Raw genomic sequence first — 13,900 nt, 5'->3', positions numbered from 1 at the left:
CACATGTTGTTCTGAGTAACATGATGAAACCACATGCCATCCTGCTCTGTCCTGCCCAGGGCATGAATTATCTGTTTGTCGAGCATATCCATGCTGTCTACACTATATACCCCTTACTCACTTAGCAGTATTAGATTGACTGTTGCTGTATGGCAGTCTTGTATTCAGGGAACCCTTACTTTACCTAATAATCACTTTAAGAGAAGTGATGCTGGCATATTGCTATAATGTTCTATTTTATTATTATTTATCGTTAATCTCTTACTATGCCTAATTTATGAATTAAACTTTATCATAGGTACATATGTACAGGAAAAAACATGTATAACTACACATAGGGTTCGTACTATCTGCAGTTTCAGGCATCCACCAACGATCTTGAAACACATCTACTGCAAATAAGGGGGACTACAATAAATGGTAGTGCCACAGGATTTCAAATCAATATTCAGGCTTTCAGAAAGATGATCATCTGGGCCGAGTGAGGTGGCTCACACCTATAATCCTAGCACTTTGAGAGGCCAAGACAGGCAGATCACCTGAGCTCAGGAGTTCGAGACTAGCCTGAGCGAGAGCAAGAGCCCATCTCTAAAAAATCGCCAGGCACCATGGTAAGCACCTGTAGTCTCAGCTACTTAGGAGGCTGAGGCAAGAGGATCACTTGAGCCCAAGAGTTTGAGGTTGCTGTAAGCTATAACACCACGGCACTCTACCGATGGTGACAAACTAAGACTGTCTCAAAAAGGAAAAAAAAACTGGTTGATCATCTGTTGAATGATTTTGCATTATAAATTCTTGGTCTATGTGCTAAAATTTAAAGGTCTTACACCAGTAGTTCTGCAGTTCGCTCAGTGGGCAAATGGAAAGGCCACCAGCAGACTGCATTTACTCATTAACAGCCCTAGACTAGTTTTCAAATACTAAAATACATATCATTTTTGGTAGACTTATTTAACTCTCACCCAAATTTTAAGGAAAAGTGATTCTTACACAGTTAAGAGACAAAACATCTCAAGACTCTGTCTCCAAGGGAAAAAAAAAAATCAAACTCTTAAAAAGCAAAAATTCTTGTAACTTCCCTAACTTTGCCCCAGTCCCACTACTTAGCAATAACGCCCTTCGTCACATTGTGTTTTCCTTTATTGTGGTTATCTTTAAAACTTAAAAAAGAGAGAGAGAGACACAAAAAGGAAGAATTCATTATATAATCACTAAATAACAAAAGCATCTTGAATCCATCATTCCATGAAAATATTCCCCTAAGAATAAGGCAGAGCCTGGGCCCAAACCTTGATTTTAGCTGTGTGAATTCAGCCATACATGCCAGAACTCTGAATTATAAAAACTGTGAAATAATAAATCTACACTTTTGGATACTAAGCTTGCAGTAATCTGTTACCAAGCAAGAGAAAACTAATAAAGTTGGAAAAGACTAACCAAGTCTATGTATAGAACTTACCCAGTTCAGACACCCTAAGGAGAGCTTCTCATTTAAGTACAAAGATAAAGACCATCTAAAAATGTACAGTAAAATAAATGAGGACTATTATACCCTCACAACAGCTAAAACTTTTCCTCTGTAGCACTTCCTGTCACTATGATTCTATGCTCAATGATGCCAGTAGACAGAAGCTTTATAAATATTTCAAGTAAATGTACAGTAACAGATCGTTTTATATATATAAATAATTCAGATCCTATTTTCTTAAAACCTCACAATTTCAAAACACAAAACTCTACTTGTTATTATTAGTAAACTATGTGTTAAAATACCACTTCTCAGTGTTATAAACAGGACTACAGACAGTGACATTTTATTACCTTGCTTTCCTCCCCTTGTCTCAGCCTTCCAGGACTTGGAGGAACCGAAGGTCGCTTTCTACCCTTTTCCTGCTGAAAAAGGTCTTGTAACCTATGGCCAAAGTCAAAAGCAGCAGCAGAAGGAAGAAAAAAAATAGGTGGTTTTGTTTCCACACCTTTAATGATTATGAATTTTCTCTTTACAACCTTGAAATGGTAATGAATTTTGCTATTTGGATTATAGTAAGACTTTAAAAATGTGTGTAGGTAGACTAAGTATCTTAGTATATATTAATCAACTAAGAGATCTTCCTGATATGACTATAGCTACAAAACAATAACCAATTATCATAAAAATAAAAAATTAAGACTTTTTTAAAAAGAAAATTATTATGAAGAAAAATATTTCTAAAAATATTTAAATAAAGGTATGACACAAACAAATCAACATTTGAAATTCCTGGCCCAAATACCAATAAATCATTCAAGGCATTCTAAGTCAAATATGATTCAATAGAGCACACATTTGAAAAAGCATTATTTCAGGGTGGCACTTGTGGCTCAAAGGAGTAGGGCGCTGGCCCCATATGCCGGAGGTGGCGGGTTCAAACCCAGCCCCAGTCAAAAACTGCACAAAAAAAAAACAAAAAAGGTATCATTTCAAATTATATTGGAAACAGCATTAAAGGGTGTTCTCATCTTTTGTTTTCATTTTCACAAACTACCTAAGATCTGAGTGTATAATTTAAAAGATAAAGGGGTATCAAAAATACACTACTGGGACCTGATCAAACTAAAAAGCTTCTGCACAGCCAAGAACATAGTAAGTAAAGCAAGCAGACAGCCCTCAGAATGGGAGAAAATATTTGCAGGTTATACCTTCAATAAAGGTCTAATAACCAGAATCCACAGAGAACTCAAACATATTAGCAAGAAAAGAACAAGTGATCCCATCTCAGGGTGGGCAAGGGACTTGAAGAGAAACTTCTCTAAAGAAAACAGACGCACGATCTACAAACACACGAAAAAAAGCTCATCATCCTTAATCATCAGAGAAATGCAAATCAAAACTACTTTGAGATATCACCTAACCCCAGTAAGAGCAGCCCACATAACAAAATCCCAAAACCAGAGATGTTGGCGTGGATGCAGAGGAAAGGGCACACTTCTACACTGCTGATGGGAATGCACACTAATATGTTCCTTCTGGAAGGATGTTTGGAGAATACTTAGAGACCTAAAAATAGACCTGCCATTCGATCCTATAATTCCTTTACTAGGCTTATACCCAAAAGACCAAAAATCACAATATAACAAAGACATCTGTACCAGAATGTTTATGGCAGCCCAATTCATAATTGCTAAGTCATGGAAGAAGCCCAAGTGCCCATCGACCCACGAATGGACTAGCAAATTGTGGTACATGTATACCACGGAATAGTATGCAGCCTTAAAGAAAGATGGAGACTTTACCTCTTTCATGTTTACATGGATGGAGCTGGAATATATTCTTCTTAGCAAAGTATCTCAGGAATGGAAGAAAAAGTATCCAAAAAGTATCCAGCCCTACTATGAAGCTAAATTATAGCTTATACATGAAGGCTATAACCCAAATACAGCACAAGACTATGAGGAAAGGGCCAAGGAAGGGAAGGAAGGGGAAGGGAGGGGGGAGGTTAGGGTGGAGGGACGGTAAATGGGTGGGGCCACACCTACGGTGCATCTTAGAATGGGTACAGGCGAAACTTACTAAATGCAGAATACAAATGTCTATATACAATAACTAAGAAAATGCCATGAAGGCTACATTGATCAGTTTGATGAGAATATTTCAGATTGTATATTAAACCAGCACATTGTACCCCTTGACTGCACTAATGTACACAGCTATGATTTAACAATAAAAAAATAATAATAATGAAAAAAAAAAGAAAAGAAAACCAGACTGCAAAATCATACCTGTTATTCCAAGCTTGTAGCAATTCACAGAGGCTTTGTTTCTTGGCAATCAGTGACTCAAAGACTGACTGTAGTTGCTGAGGAGTATCTACAGAGGAAGACATGAGCCTTGCTTGCATCTTCTCAATCCAGTTCTTAAACTCACCTTCTTCCATCTACAAAGAACAGAAAAATTTCATAAACTAAGACATTATACACACATACACCAAAAGAAAGGTCTAAGAACTTAATAGTTAGCTCTTTAATTTTCTATCAAAGAAATGAATTACCTCTTTTTGTGCAAAGATATCTTCCATTTTTTCTTCTCTTGTTTTGCTAAATGTATCAGTTTTCAATGATGCAAGTCTTTCATCAACAGCAAGATATACTTGTGAAACCCTAACGATAGAAAGAGACAACATTAAACACTGGATAAAAGGTAGAATCAAATTTTCTATCTCACACAAATAGAAAAGATATTACATACAAAACTATAACTGAAATGTTTTACCTAAGAAATCACATAAAATTTTGCAGAGCAAAAAATACCTGAAAGCATATACAATAGAACCTCCATATTTGACTACCTCCTACCTGGACCACCTTAAGTTGACTTAAATTTCATAGACCAGACAAACACTACATGTACGAGGTGGGACATTTAAGTTTGCAAACTCATCCCAGACTGCCGATACCTCACTGCTGAATATGTATATATATATATATATATATATATACACACACACACACACACACACACACATATCACTATAGTCACCTTTGCGGAACTCCCCTTTGAGAAGCTATGCACCAATACCAGTGCCTGGTCCACCCTCAAAGCACTTTTTCTAAGATAAGTTCACGAACTTATTGTCAGACCCCATACAACAACGATCCTGATTGGCCATTCCAGAAAAAGAGTTACAAAATTACTTTGAAGGGTAGACTAGGTGCTGCTATTGGTGCATAGCTTCCCAAGGGGAGTACTTTGAAGGTGAGCATAGAGATATTCAGCAGTGAGGTATGTAGCACCTTTTCTAGAATGAGTTCACGAATTTCACTGTCTGACTTCATACATATCATTACAGGAGGTACAGTTTCTTATGCTAACCACCTCTGTATGCTGACACATTTGTTACAATCCCTTGGGTGGCCAACTTATAGAGGTTCTAGTGTACTTTCTACAAAAAGAAAAAAAATTTTCTTTTTGAGATAAGTTCTTGCTCTGTCACCTAGGCTAGAGTACAGTGGCTTCATCAGGGCTCACTGTAATCTCGAATTCTTGGGTTCAAGCAATCCTGCCTCAGCCTCCCAAGTAGCTAGGACTACAGGCGTGCCACCATGCCTTACTAAGGTGAGATAGAGACTCTGACGCACAGGTCTTTAACTCCTGGTTTTGAACTACCGCCTCAGCCTCCCAAAGTGCTAGAATTATAGGCATGAGCCACTGTACCTGGCCTACTTTAAGATTTTTAAAGTTGTTTCCTCTATATAAGAGATTTTTACTTCTTTTTTAATATTTTCCCACATTGTCTGCATTTTCACATATACCAAGCATATGTAACATACAATTAGCAAAGGAAAGTTATTTACATTTTCAAAGAAAGTTAAATGAGCAAACAGCTATAGATCACAGATAGTACTAAATAAAAAAGGATAATTAAAGAAACTTACTTTTGAAAGAAGTCTTTCAGATCCTGAAGAAGAGACACTTTTAATGGGGCCTGACGTTTAATGAATATTTTAGGGAGTGGCACACATACTTCAAGAAGCCGAATGGGAGAATAACTAAGAGAAGAAAATATAAGAAATAGTAAAAAATAAGAAATATTTTAATATCTTTTTTTTTTTTTTTGTAGAGACAGAGTCTCACTGTACCACCCTTGGGTAGAGTGCCATGGTGTCACACGGCTCGCAGCAACCTCTAACTCCTGGGCTTAAGCGATTCTCTTGCCTCAGCCTCCCGAGCAGCTGGGACTACAGGCGCCCGCCACAACGCCCAGCTATTTTTTGTTGCAGTTTGGCGGGGGCTGGGTCTGAACCCGCCACCCTCGGCATATGGGGCCGGCGCCCTACTCACTGAGCCACAGGTGCCGCCCATATTTTAATATCTTAAATAGAGCAGTATCTTTCACGAGGAACAACTAAATCCTTTGAGACAGAAGAGAAAATAACGCTTCTACAAAATCGCATTTTAACATATTGTTGACCAGGAATTTTATGCAGAAGCTATCTACATTACCGGGTAACTAATGACTGATCAGCAATGTGTTAAAACAATCATAAAGATATTGAACATAACCTTCAACCATTATAAGTATTCTCTTCAATTTTGGCAGGATTTTCTTCTGTTTCTTCACTGCCTTGTGGTGCCATCACTTATCCTCATTTGCTATAAAAACAAAAGTGATTTTGATAGAAACCTTCCCTATGACCAAGGAAAGGAACTCCTTCCTAAGATTAGTTCAGAGGTATTCTTTACCTTTCTGACTCCTGAGTCTTTTTCTTGAGTTTTTATTTTCTTTCCACCTGCGGGTTCATAGTGACTAGTAAATGCTACACCCTAGCTAGGCCCTAGATTTATGGTCACAGCTCTTACTTAAAAAAAGAAATAAACTCTAATTAGCAAATATTTCCTGAGGGTCTATTATTGACAGGTACTATTTTAAGTGCTGAGGATACAACCCTAACCAAAGGCCAACATTCCTATCATCCTAATTGAGAAATAACAAGATTTCAGTAACAAACAAATATTCGAAACATATATCACATGGTGCATACTTTAAGAAAAAAATAAACCAAGAAAGAGAAGCAGGGAGTGTTTGGGTGGGTAGTGTCAGGGCAAGTGAAATGTTAACAAATACCTGCTGAATTAAGGAAACAGATGGCAGATATCTTGGAAATGAGCAGTTCAGAGAGGGAAGAACAAAGCACAAGGCTCTCAGGCAGGAACCTACCTGACAGACACAGCTGAGGCCCAGCTAAGAGGCCAGTGGGGCTGCAGAAGGGTAAGAGAAGGAAGATCAATAAGAGGTGAGAATAAAGAGGCCCTGGGCAGCCAGAGCAGAGAGGAGCTCACGGGCCAGTAAATGGACTCTGGCTTCCACTTAGAGTGAAATGGACACCCTTTGGGGTATTTAGAGCAGAAAAGCTCTATGAGCTGATTTTCCTCTAACAGGACAACTCAGACTGTTTTGTTGAGAACAGGATGCAAGGATAGAGACAGAGAATAACACATACCTACAAATTAATTCAATCTAGTAATAGTGAAATGTTACTATTACATGACTTCAAATAATCATGTGATCACATACAAGGTCGCTTGGACTTCTTACCTGAAAGATGCCACCATCTGGTTATAGGAGAAATACTGATGATAATCATGGTGGATGGAGTGACCACATGGCTCAGCATTGGCTCTGCGAGTGTACTGGTGCCCATAAAATCTAAGTTCAAGGTATTTTGCAAATGACATAGACCAGGACTCATTGGAAAGAGCAACAACTGGGGTTACCTGGAATTCAGCAAAAGTAGTTTAAGCACATACTGAGAATCTTCTTTACAAATTGCATACTGTCTCTTCTAATACAGACCAAATACATTCTGACTACAGAAAACCAGGAAAATAAGGAAAAGTTCAAAGACGTGTGAACAAACATGAATCTGAAAGAGCCCATCCTTCAAGATGGACCTGGGGTGGCTAGCTGGGCCTAAATTTAAAATAGAGCCAAGCAACCATTTGTTAAGTAGAGGTCACACACTGCACTGTAAGTTCTCCAAAAACCCCTACCTTTTTGAGACCTCAGGAGCTCCCCTGAACCAACTAATCAGAACTAAAAAAGTTTTAATCTTTCATATGATAAATGAATGTAACCTGGGAACCTGGGCAGGAACTTTTACTATAAAACCTGAACCCAGACGATCACTTGAACCTACAGAGTTTGTTGGAACTGTGTTGAGCTATGATCATACCACTGCACTCAGCCTGACAGAACAGCTTGGGAGACACAACACACAGAATGTTGTTTAAAAACAAAAAACCCAGAGGCCTCTGTTTCTGAAACACATCACATCATTTTACATTGAGGGATATGTCTTCCTGGTTTGCAAACTGTTCCCTGGAATGCAGTCTTTTTTCTCTGAATTCCTTTACAGAGAGCTTTTGTTCATACATGGGTGGAGGTGGGAGTGGTGAGAGAGAGATAGCAGCATCACCAAATATCCCACCACCAACATCAATAACGCTAGTATATGTTTATTTTATTTCTATATATAAAAACATATATACATAGGCATATAGGCAGGGGATTTATAAATATAAACTCTTTCATATAATTAGTTTTAAACTTTTCTTTCTTTACTTAGTAATATATCATGAATATTTTCCCATATAAAATAATCTTGTACAACTTTATAAACAGAGTACCTTATTATATAGACATATATTTAACAAATTCTATTTAATATGCAGGTAAGACATTACTAGTTTTTCCTTATTAGGATGCTGTGAGGAACACCTTTGCATATATATATTACAAATGTTAGTCATTATTTGGATTAATAAAAGTAGAAATTGTTAGATCAAAGTGCACAAACAATTTACATGGTCTTATTAATACTTTTTGGCACACTGTCTTCCAAATCAGGTACACTGGTTTATTCCATCTCCAACAATATTTGATAATACCAATTTCCCCTCATTCTTACCAATTTTAGGAATCAGGATTGAAATATTTTAAATGTGATTAAAAAACATTTTTTTGAGGCACTTTACTCATTTATTTTTTTTTTTTACTATAATGAGAAAAATTATATATATTGTATATTTGTATATTTACTGGCTATTTGCATTAAATTTCTTTGTTGTATACTCGGCCCATTTTTCTATTAGAATGAATATAGACATTTAGTACTAACTGTATTTATGATTGGTCATATATGGTATAGCTTTTCTTGACACTGTACGTTTTTCATTTTGGTATAACAAAACTATTTCTCTTTTTCTTTCTAGCATAATCCCCAAAGCAGAAATTGTAATTTAAAATAAAGTGAATCTACTAGACCATGCAAAACATAAAGATTAAATTTAATGGCTAACCTACAGAGTTCACATATTTCACAACAAAATATTATCAGCTATATATATAATAGGAAACTAAAAGGCCTATAAGAACAAGCATGAAAGACTTGTAATTGCTAGAAACAGTTTCATGTCTGCATGTTTACTGATATTAAAGGAAGTTTCATTTTGCCTTTTTCTACCACTGATTAAGTCACACTATTATTTTATCTGTAATTCCCATATATGCCTTTCAAAAGTACTTTCCAAAATAAGCAAATTAAGATAACAATTAAGTTAAATTTGGTACAAACTCACTGCAAACAATTTGCATAACAATTGTATATTAAAAATATAACATTGGTACCAAATATTTGTTCCAGAGTTAGAAAAATAAAGGCATGGAGAAGAAATTAGACAAATGTCTTTTTCTCAAAAATAGACATGAAAACCAGCAAAAACCAATTTCAACGTGGTCTCATCAACATCTCTTAAGATTGAAATTTTGATATAGGCTCAAATTTATTATACAAATATTGTTAATATTCTGCAGTTATTGCTTTAATACATGTCTGTCTCTTCACCTAGAAGACAGAAGTCATTTCTTATTCTTTTTTTCATTCCTAGGGCCTGCCAGAGTACCTGGCATATAGATAGTGCTAAATAAGTGTTTGCAGAATGAATAAACAAACGTGATTAAAAATCATCAAGATACAATAACCAGATATTCTACTGGATAAGGTACTTGTATTTTCTTTAATGACTGATACATCGCCCAGATGAGATCTTCAAAAAACAAATATTAGACTGAACATACAGGAGTAGAAAGCAAAATCCCCCCAAAAGATCTACACAAATAAATAAATGACACATAAAATATTACAGTAACAGAGTATATTTACCTGCTTGCAGATTCTGCACCAGGAATATGTGAGAATTGTATGTTGATATCCAGGGACTGGAGAATCCAACTCCTTCAGGATTATCTGCACACAGCCTTGGCCATGGACAAAGCGACGAATGTGATGCACCATGGGGGTATCACAGAACATGCTAGGACACTGATAAGAAGGCCTTTGACAAACAAGAGAGTCCTTCTCACATTAAGCATGAAACAGAAAAGCCATATATAATGAATACTGGCTAATCAGAACCACTGATAAGAAAGTACAGCAGCCTCTCTGGAGTAACATGACAGGTGAACAATCCCTACAGAGATTCATCCTACTCTGAACCTGAAGTTGAATATCCTATTTTCAACTATAGCATGCTGACAGTTTGCATGTTTTAAGCGCCTTCTAAATGCCAACAGTTTTAAAACATTTCTTTCTACCCATTAAAAGCCTGACATTTCTGGAGACTGTTATTTCCTATAAAGAGAGTTGATAAAGATAAAATTACATATGTTTTGGAATGTAAGTGGTGGGGTTAGCAGTAGGAATTAAAGGGAGGCCTGGCTAATTTCAACATTTTGTGCTAAAAATATCTTACAGATGGCAGGGTAATTAGATAAACAAAGATATGAGGAATGTGCTAGATGAGATATCCCAGAATGAATATGAAACAGATTACCTCTCTGTATGGTAGACTCTGATACGTGGCATGAAAGTAAGAACTGACACAATAATACTTGACATTCAACTCATTTTATGTTTCAAAACGTAGGCACCAAAAATGCACAATGGAACATGTAAGGAAATTTGCTCTTACCTGAAACAGTATCTCTCTAAAAATATTCCTAGTGTAAGATCATTCTTTCCATAAAATTCCATTGTTACTATCCTAAAAGAAGAGATCACCTCTTAGAAACATAAGAATTACCATACACTAAAGACATATCCTGAGACTACACGGTCTGATCACCTGTTAAACGTGTAGTGCTTACAATGAAGTATTAAAGCAGGTACTCCTTGTTGCTATAGAACGGGTCTGACCTCATCTGGTAAAACAAGTTTGGACTACCCACACTATAGCGTCTTTCTACTCTCAGTACTTTAGAAACTATTTAATGAGGCTACATAAACTATAATATTGAGTAAAATCAGTTAGGAAGAAGTAAAAGTTTCCTTTTCAGAGGCTTAATCCCTGTCAACATAAAGTGGGATCCTGTTCTCTAGTCCACACCTCTAGAGAGCATGGAAAGCAGCGAGTCGTGTTCTTGTTTTAGTGCCAATTCCTAACTTTTTATATAACTTATAAATGCCCACAAATAATAAAGTATAGCCACATACCTAGCAAAACCCACAACTTATTCAAGCCTTGACCTAAGGAGTCCATACACTCCCACAGAAAATTCCTAATAGGCTCCTGTAGCCCCAAGTCCTCTTGCTGGAGCTGTACCACCACTAGAGGAATCACTGATCTCACTGCTGGAAGTAAGATTACTGGGTGTCCAAAATCAAAACACAGAACACATTCTGTCAGGGGAAAAGTGCTCCAGTTATGTTATGTTTCATATTATTTCTTAAGGTAAAGGTAAACTGTGTAATGTAAGGCTGTGTATAGGTTTATGTAAGATATTTTTTACTATCATTTGAAAAAAATGATTTAAAACAACACAAATTAAGTTTCTATTTCAATCAATCCACTTAGAATTTAAGTTTTAGAATAAATAAAAGCCATTAATAACACAAAAGGCTGACTGCTTTTGTAAATCAGACAACTGAAAGAAACCTGCTTAAATTGTATGTATTATCATCAAAATGCTTTTAAATTATCAACTTTCTCAGATTTCTAAGTATAGGACAACATCCCTAATATGAAAATCTGAAATGTGAAACACTCCAAAATCTAAGACTTTGAGCACCAACATGTCACAAGTAAAAAATTCCACACGTGACACCTTTGCTTTCTGGTGGTTCTAAGTATACAAAGTTTGTTTCATATAAAAAATTATTCAGGGCGGCGCCTATGGCTCAGTCGGTAAGGCGCCGGCCCAATATACCGAGGGTGGCGGGTTCAAACCCGGCCCTGGTCAAACTGCAACCAAAAAATAGCCGGGCATTGTGGCGGGTGCCTGTAGCCCCAGCTACTCGGGAGGCTGAGGCAAGAGAATCGCCTTAAGCCCAGGAGTTGGAGGTTGCTGTGAGCTGTGTGAGGCCACGGCACTCTACCCGAGGGTGGTACAGTGAGACTCTGTCTCTACAAAAAAAAAAAAAAAAATTATTCAAAATCTTCTACTAAAATTACCTGTACCCAATGTTTACATGGTATATATGAAACATAAATTTCATGCTTAGATTTGGGTTCCCTCTTTAAGATATGTAATTATTCCAAAATCTGAAAAAAATGCAAAATGCAAAATCCAAAACACTTCTGTCACAAGCATTTCGGATAAATAATGGTCAACTTATACAAATTTCTTTTCTATCCCTTACATTTTTTTCCACTTTTACTTGAAGTACTCTCATTTACTTCTACCCATGCACAAACACATATTTTCATATTTACTTCACAATTTAAAAAGTTCTATGAATTCAATATGTGATAAGCAGCATGCCATGTACCTAAAAACAGGTCTTAATTTTTCTATAAGTTGCTGGAATTCTGTTTGACAGTGTGATAGTGTAGGGAAAGAAGAATCCTACCAAGGACTGACACAGGCACTGGGAGCATTGCTGGACTGGGCAGAAGAGCTGCTGAAGAGCACGCAGAGTCTCTGGTGGTTAACGGGATTCAGACAATCCACCTGGGAAGGAACAGATGCATGACTGCAAGCTAGAACATGTTCCCAACCTCAGGGGATGCTTGTAACACCAAACACATCCCACTGTACTTGGAAAGCCTCCAACCATCACTGCAGCGATACTGGGAAAGATTTAAAACTATAAGAAACTATATATAAGGAAGAAGGGTAGCTTATTTTTGAGGGAAGACAACTCAAAAAGTTTAACCATAAAAATAAAAAATGCCTAAATAGCTTACTTTCTTAAATACACTTATCTTTTAAAAGCTGCATTAAATTATTTTGGAGGAAGAATTTAACTAAATGTATCCATATGAAATAGTCTTTACTGATGGCTAGATATAACATAAATCTAAGACACCCAGAAATTTCAATTCTAAGCTATTTTTTTCATCTGTACTTTCAGTTTTTTTTTTTTCAATTTTTTTTTTTTTTTTAAAGAGATAGAGTCTCACTTTATCGCCCTCAGTATAGGACCATGGCGTCACAGCTCACAGCAACCTCCAGCTTCTGGGCTTAGGCAATTGGCTTGCCTCAGCCTCTCAAGTAGCTGGGACTACAGGCACCCACCACAATGCTCGTCTATTTTTTGTTGCAGTTTGGCTACGCTCAGATTCAAACCCGCCACCCTCGGTATATGGGGCCAGCACCCCACCCACTGAGCCACAGGCACTGCCCCTGATCCCTCATCTGTACTTTCAGATTCTGGTATTGCTGATGAAATAAAAGCTCAAAATATTTTTCAAATAAATGAAACTACCTGTGCTTTATGACTTTTTTGCTCATTACAAAGATAACACCTGCTCTGTTAAAATGAAAATAGTACAGAAATACATGAAGAAGTTCATGAAATACATAAAGCCTCTCTACCTTCTTCCGGAGCTCAGTCCTTTGACCATGGTGTCTACATAATCTAAAGCCAAGTACTACTGCACACTTATAGTCTTATCTACTTGGGAGGCTGAGTTGAGAGGATGAATACACCCCATGAGTTTGAGACCAGTATGGACAGCATAAAGAGGCCCTCTTTCTAAAAACATAAATAAATAAAAAATAAATCCGTTATTTTTGCTAGCTGTTACACATACACACATACCCCTAGGTAAGTACACAAAGGAGATTTTGTTTTTATAAAAATGGGATGATGCTATCTAGGTGAACACACAACTTGCTTTTCTTAATATTTTACAATATATATAACATGGGCTTTATCCAGGTCATTAAATAAGATTCCACTCATCATTTTTACTGCAAAAAACTGGAAACTGCTTCAATAAACTACTTTGCACATATAGTCTTACAAAATGCAAGCTAAGAATTCTTATATAAACATGCTTATCTGCAAGAATAGATTATAAAAAGTAGGAGTCCTGGGTCAAAGGTATATACATGTACACATAATTAAAGACTTCCTTATC

General features: G+C 36.7%; 1 protein-coding gene across 7 annotated transcripts in view; it reads right to left on the bottom strand.

The window, feature by feature from the left end:
• PIKFYVE (phosphoinositide kinase, FYVE-type zinc finger containing) overlaps positions 1-13,900 on the bottom strand; it is a 109,094-nt gene that overhangs the window by 21,856 nt on the left and 73,338 nt on the right. For all 7 annotated transcript variants that reach the window (XM_053597627.1, XM_053597624.1, XM_053597623.1 and 4 more), the window contains 8 exons: positions 12,385-12,485; positions 10,508-10,579; positions 9,700-9,871; positions 7,074-7,252; positions 5,413-5,526; positions 4,029-4,137; positions 3,760-3,914; positions 1,822-1,912 (listed from right to left, as the gene is read on the bottom strand). In XM_053597627.1, the coding sequence (XP_053453602.1) occupies positions 1,822-1,912; positions 3,760-3,914; positions 4,029-4,137; positions 5,413-5,526; positions 7,074-7,252; positions 9,700-9,871; positions 10,508-10,579; positions 12,385-12,485 (993 nt within the window). The remainder of the gene's footprint in view (positions 1-1,821; positions 1,913-3,759; positions 3,915-4,028; positions 4,138-5,412; positions 5,527-7,073; positions 7,253-9,699; positions 9,872-10,507; positions 10,580-12,384; positions 12,486-13,900) is intronic.

Source organism: Nycticebus coucang, chromosome 7 (genome assembly GCF_027406575.1).
Source record: "Nycticebus coucang isolate mNycCou1 chromosome 7, mNycCou1.pri, whole genome shotgun sequence".
Classification (NCBI taxonomy): Eukaryota; Metazoa; Chordata; class Mammalia; order Primates; family Lorisidae; genus Nycticebus; species Nycticebus coucang.
This window is presented reverse-complemented; position numbering and strand designations above follow the sequence as displayed.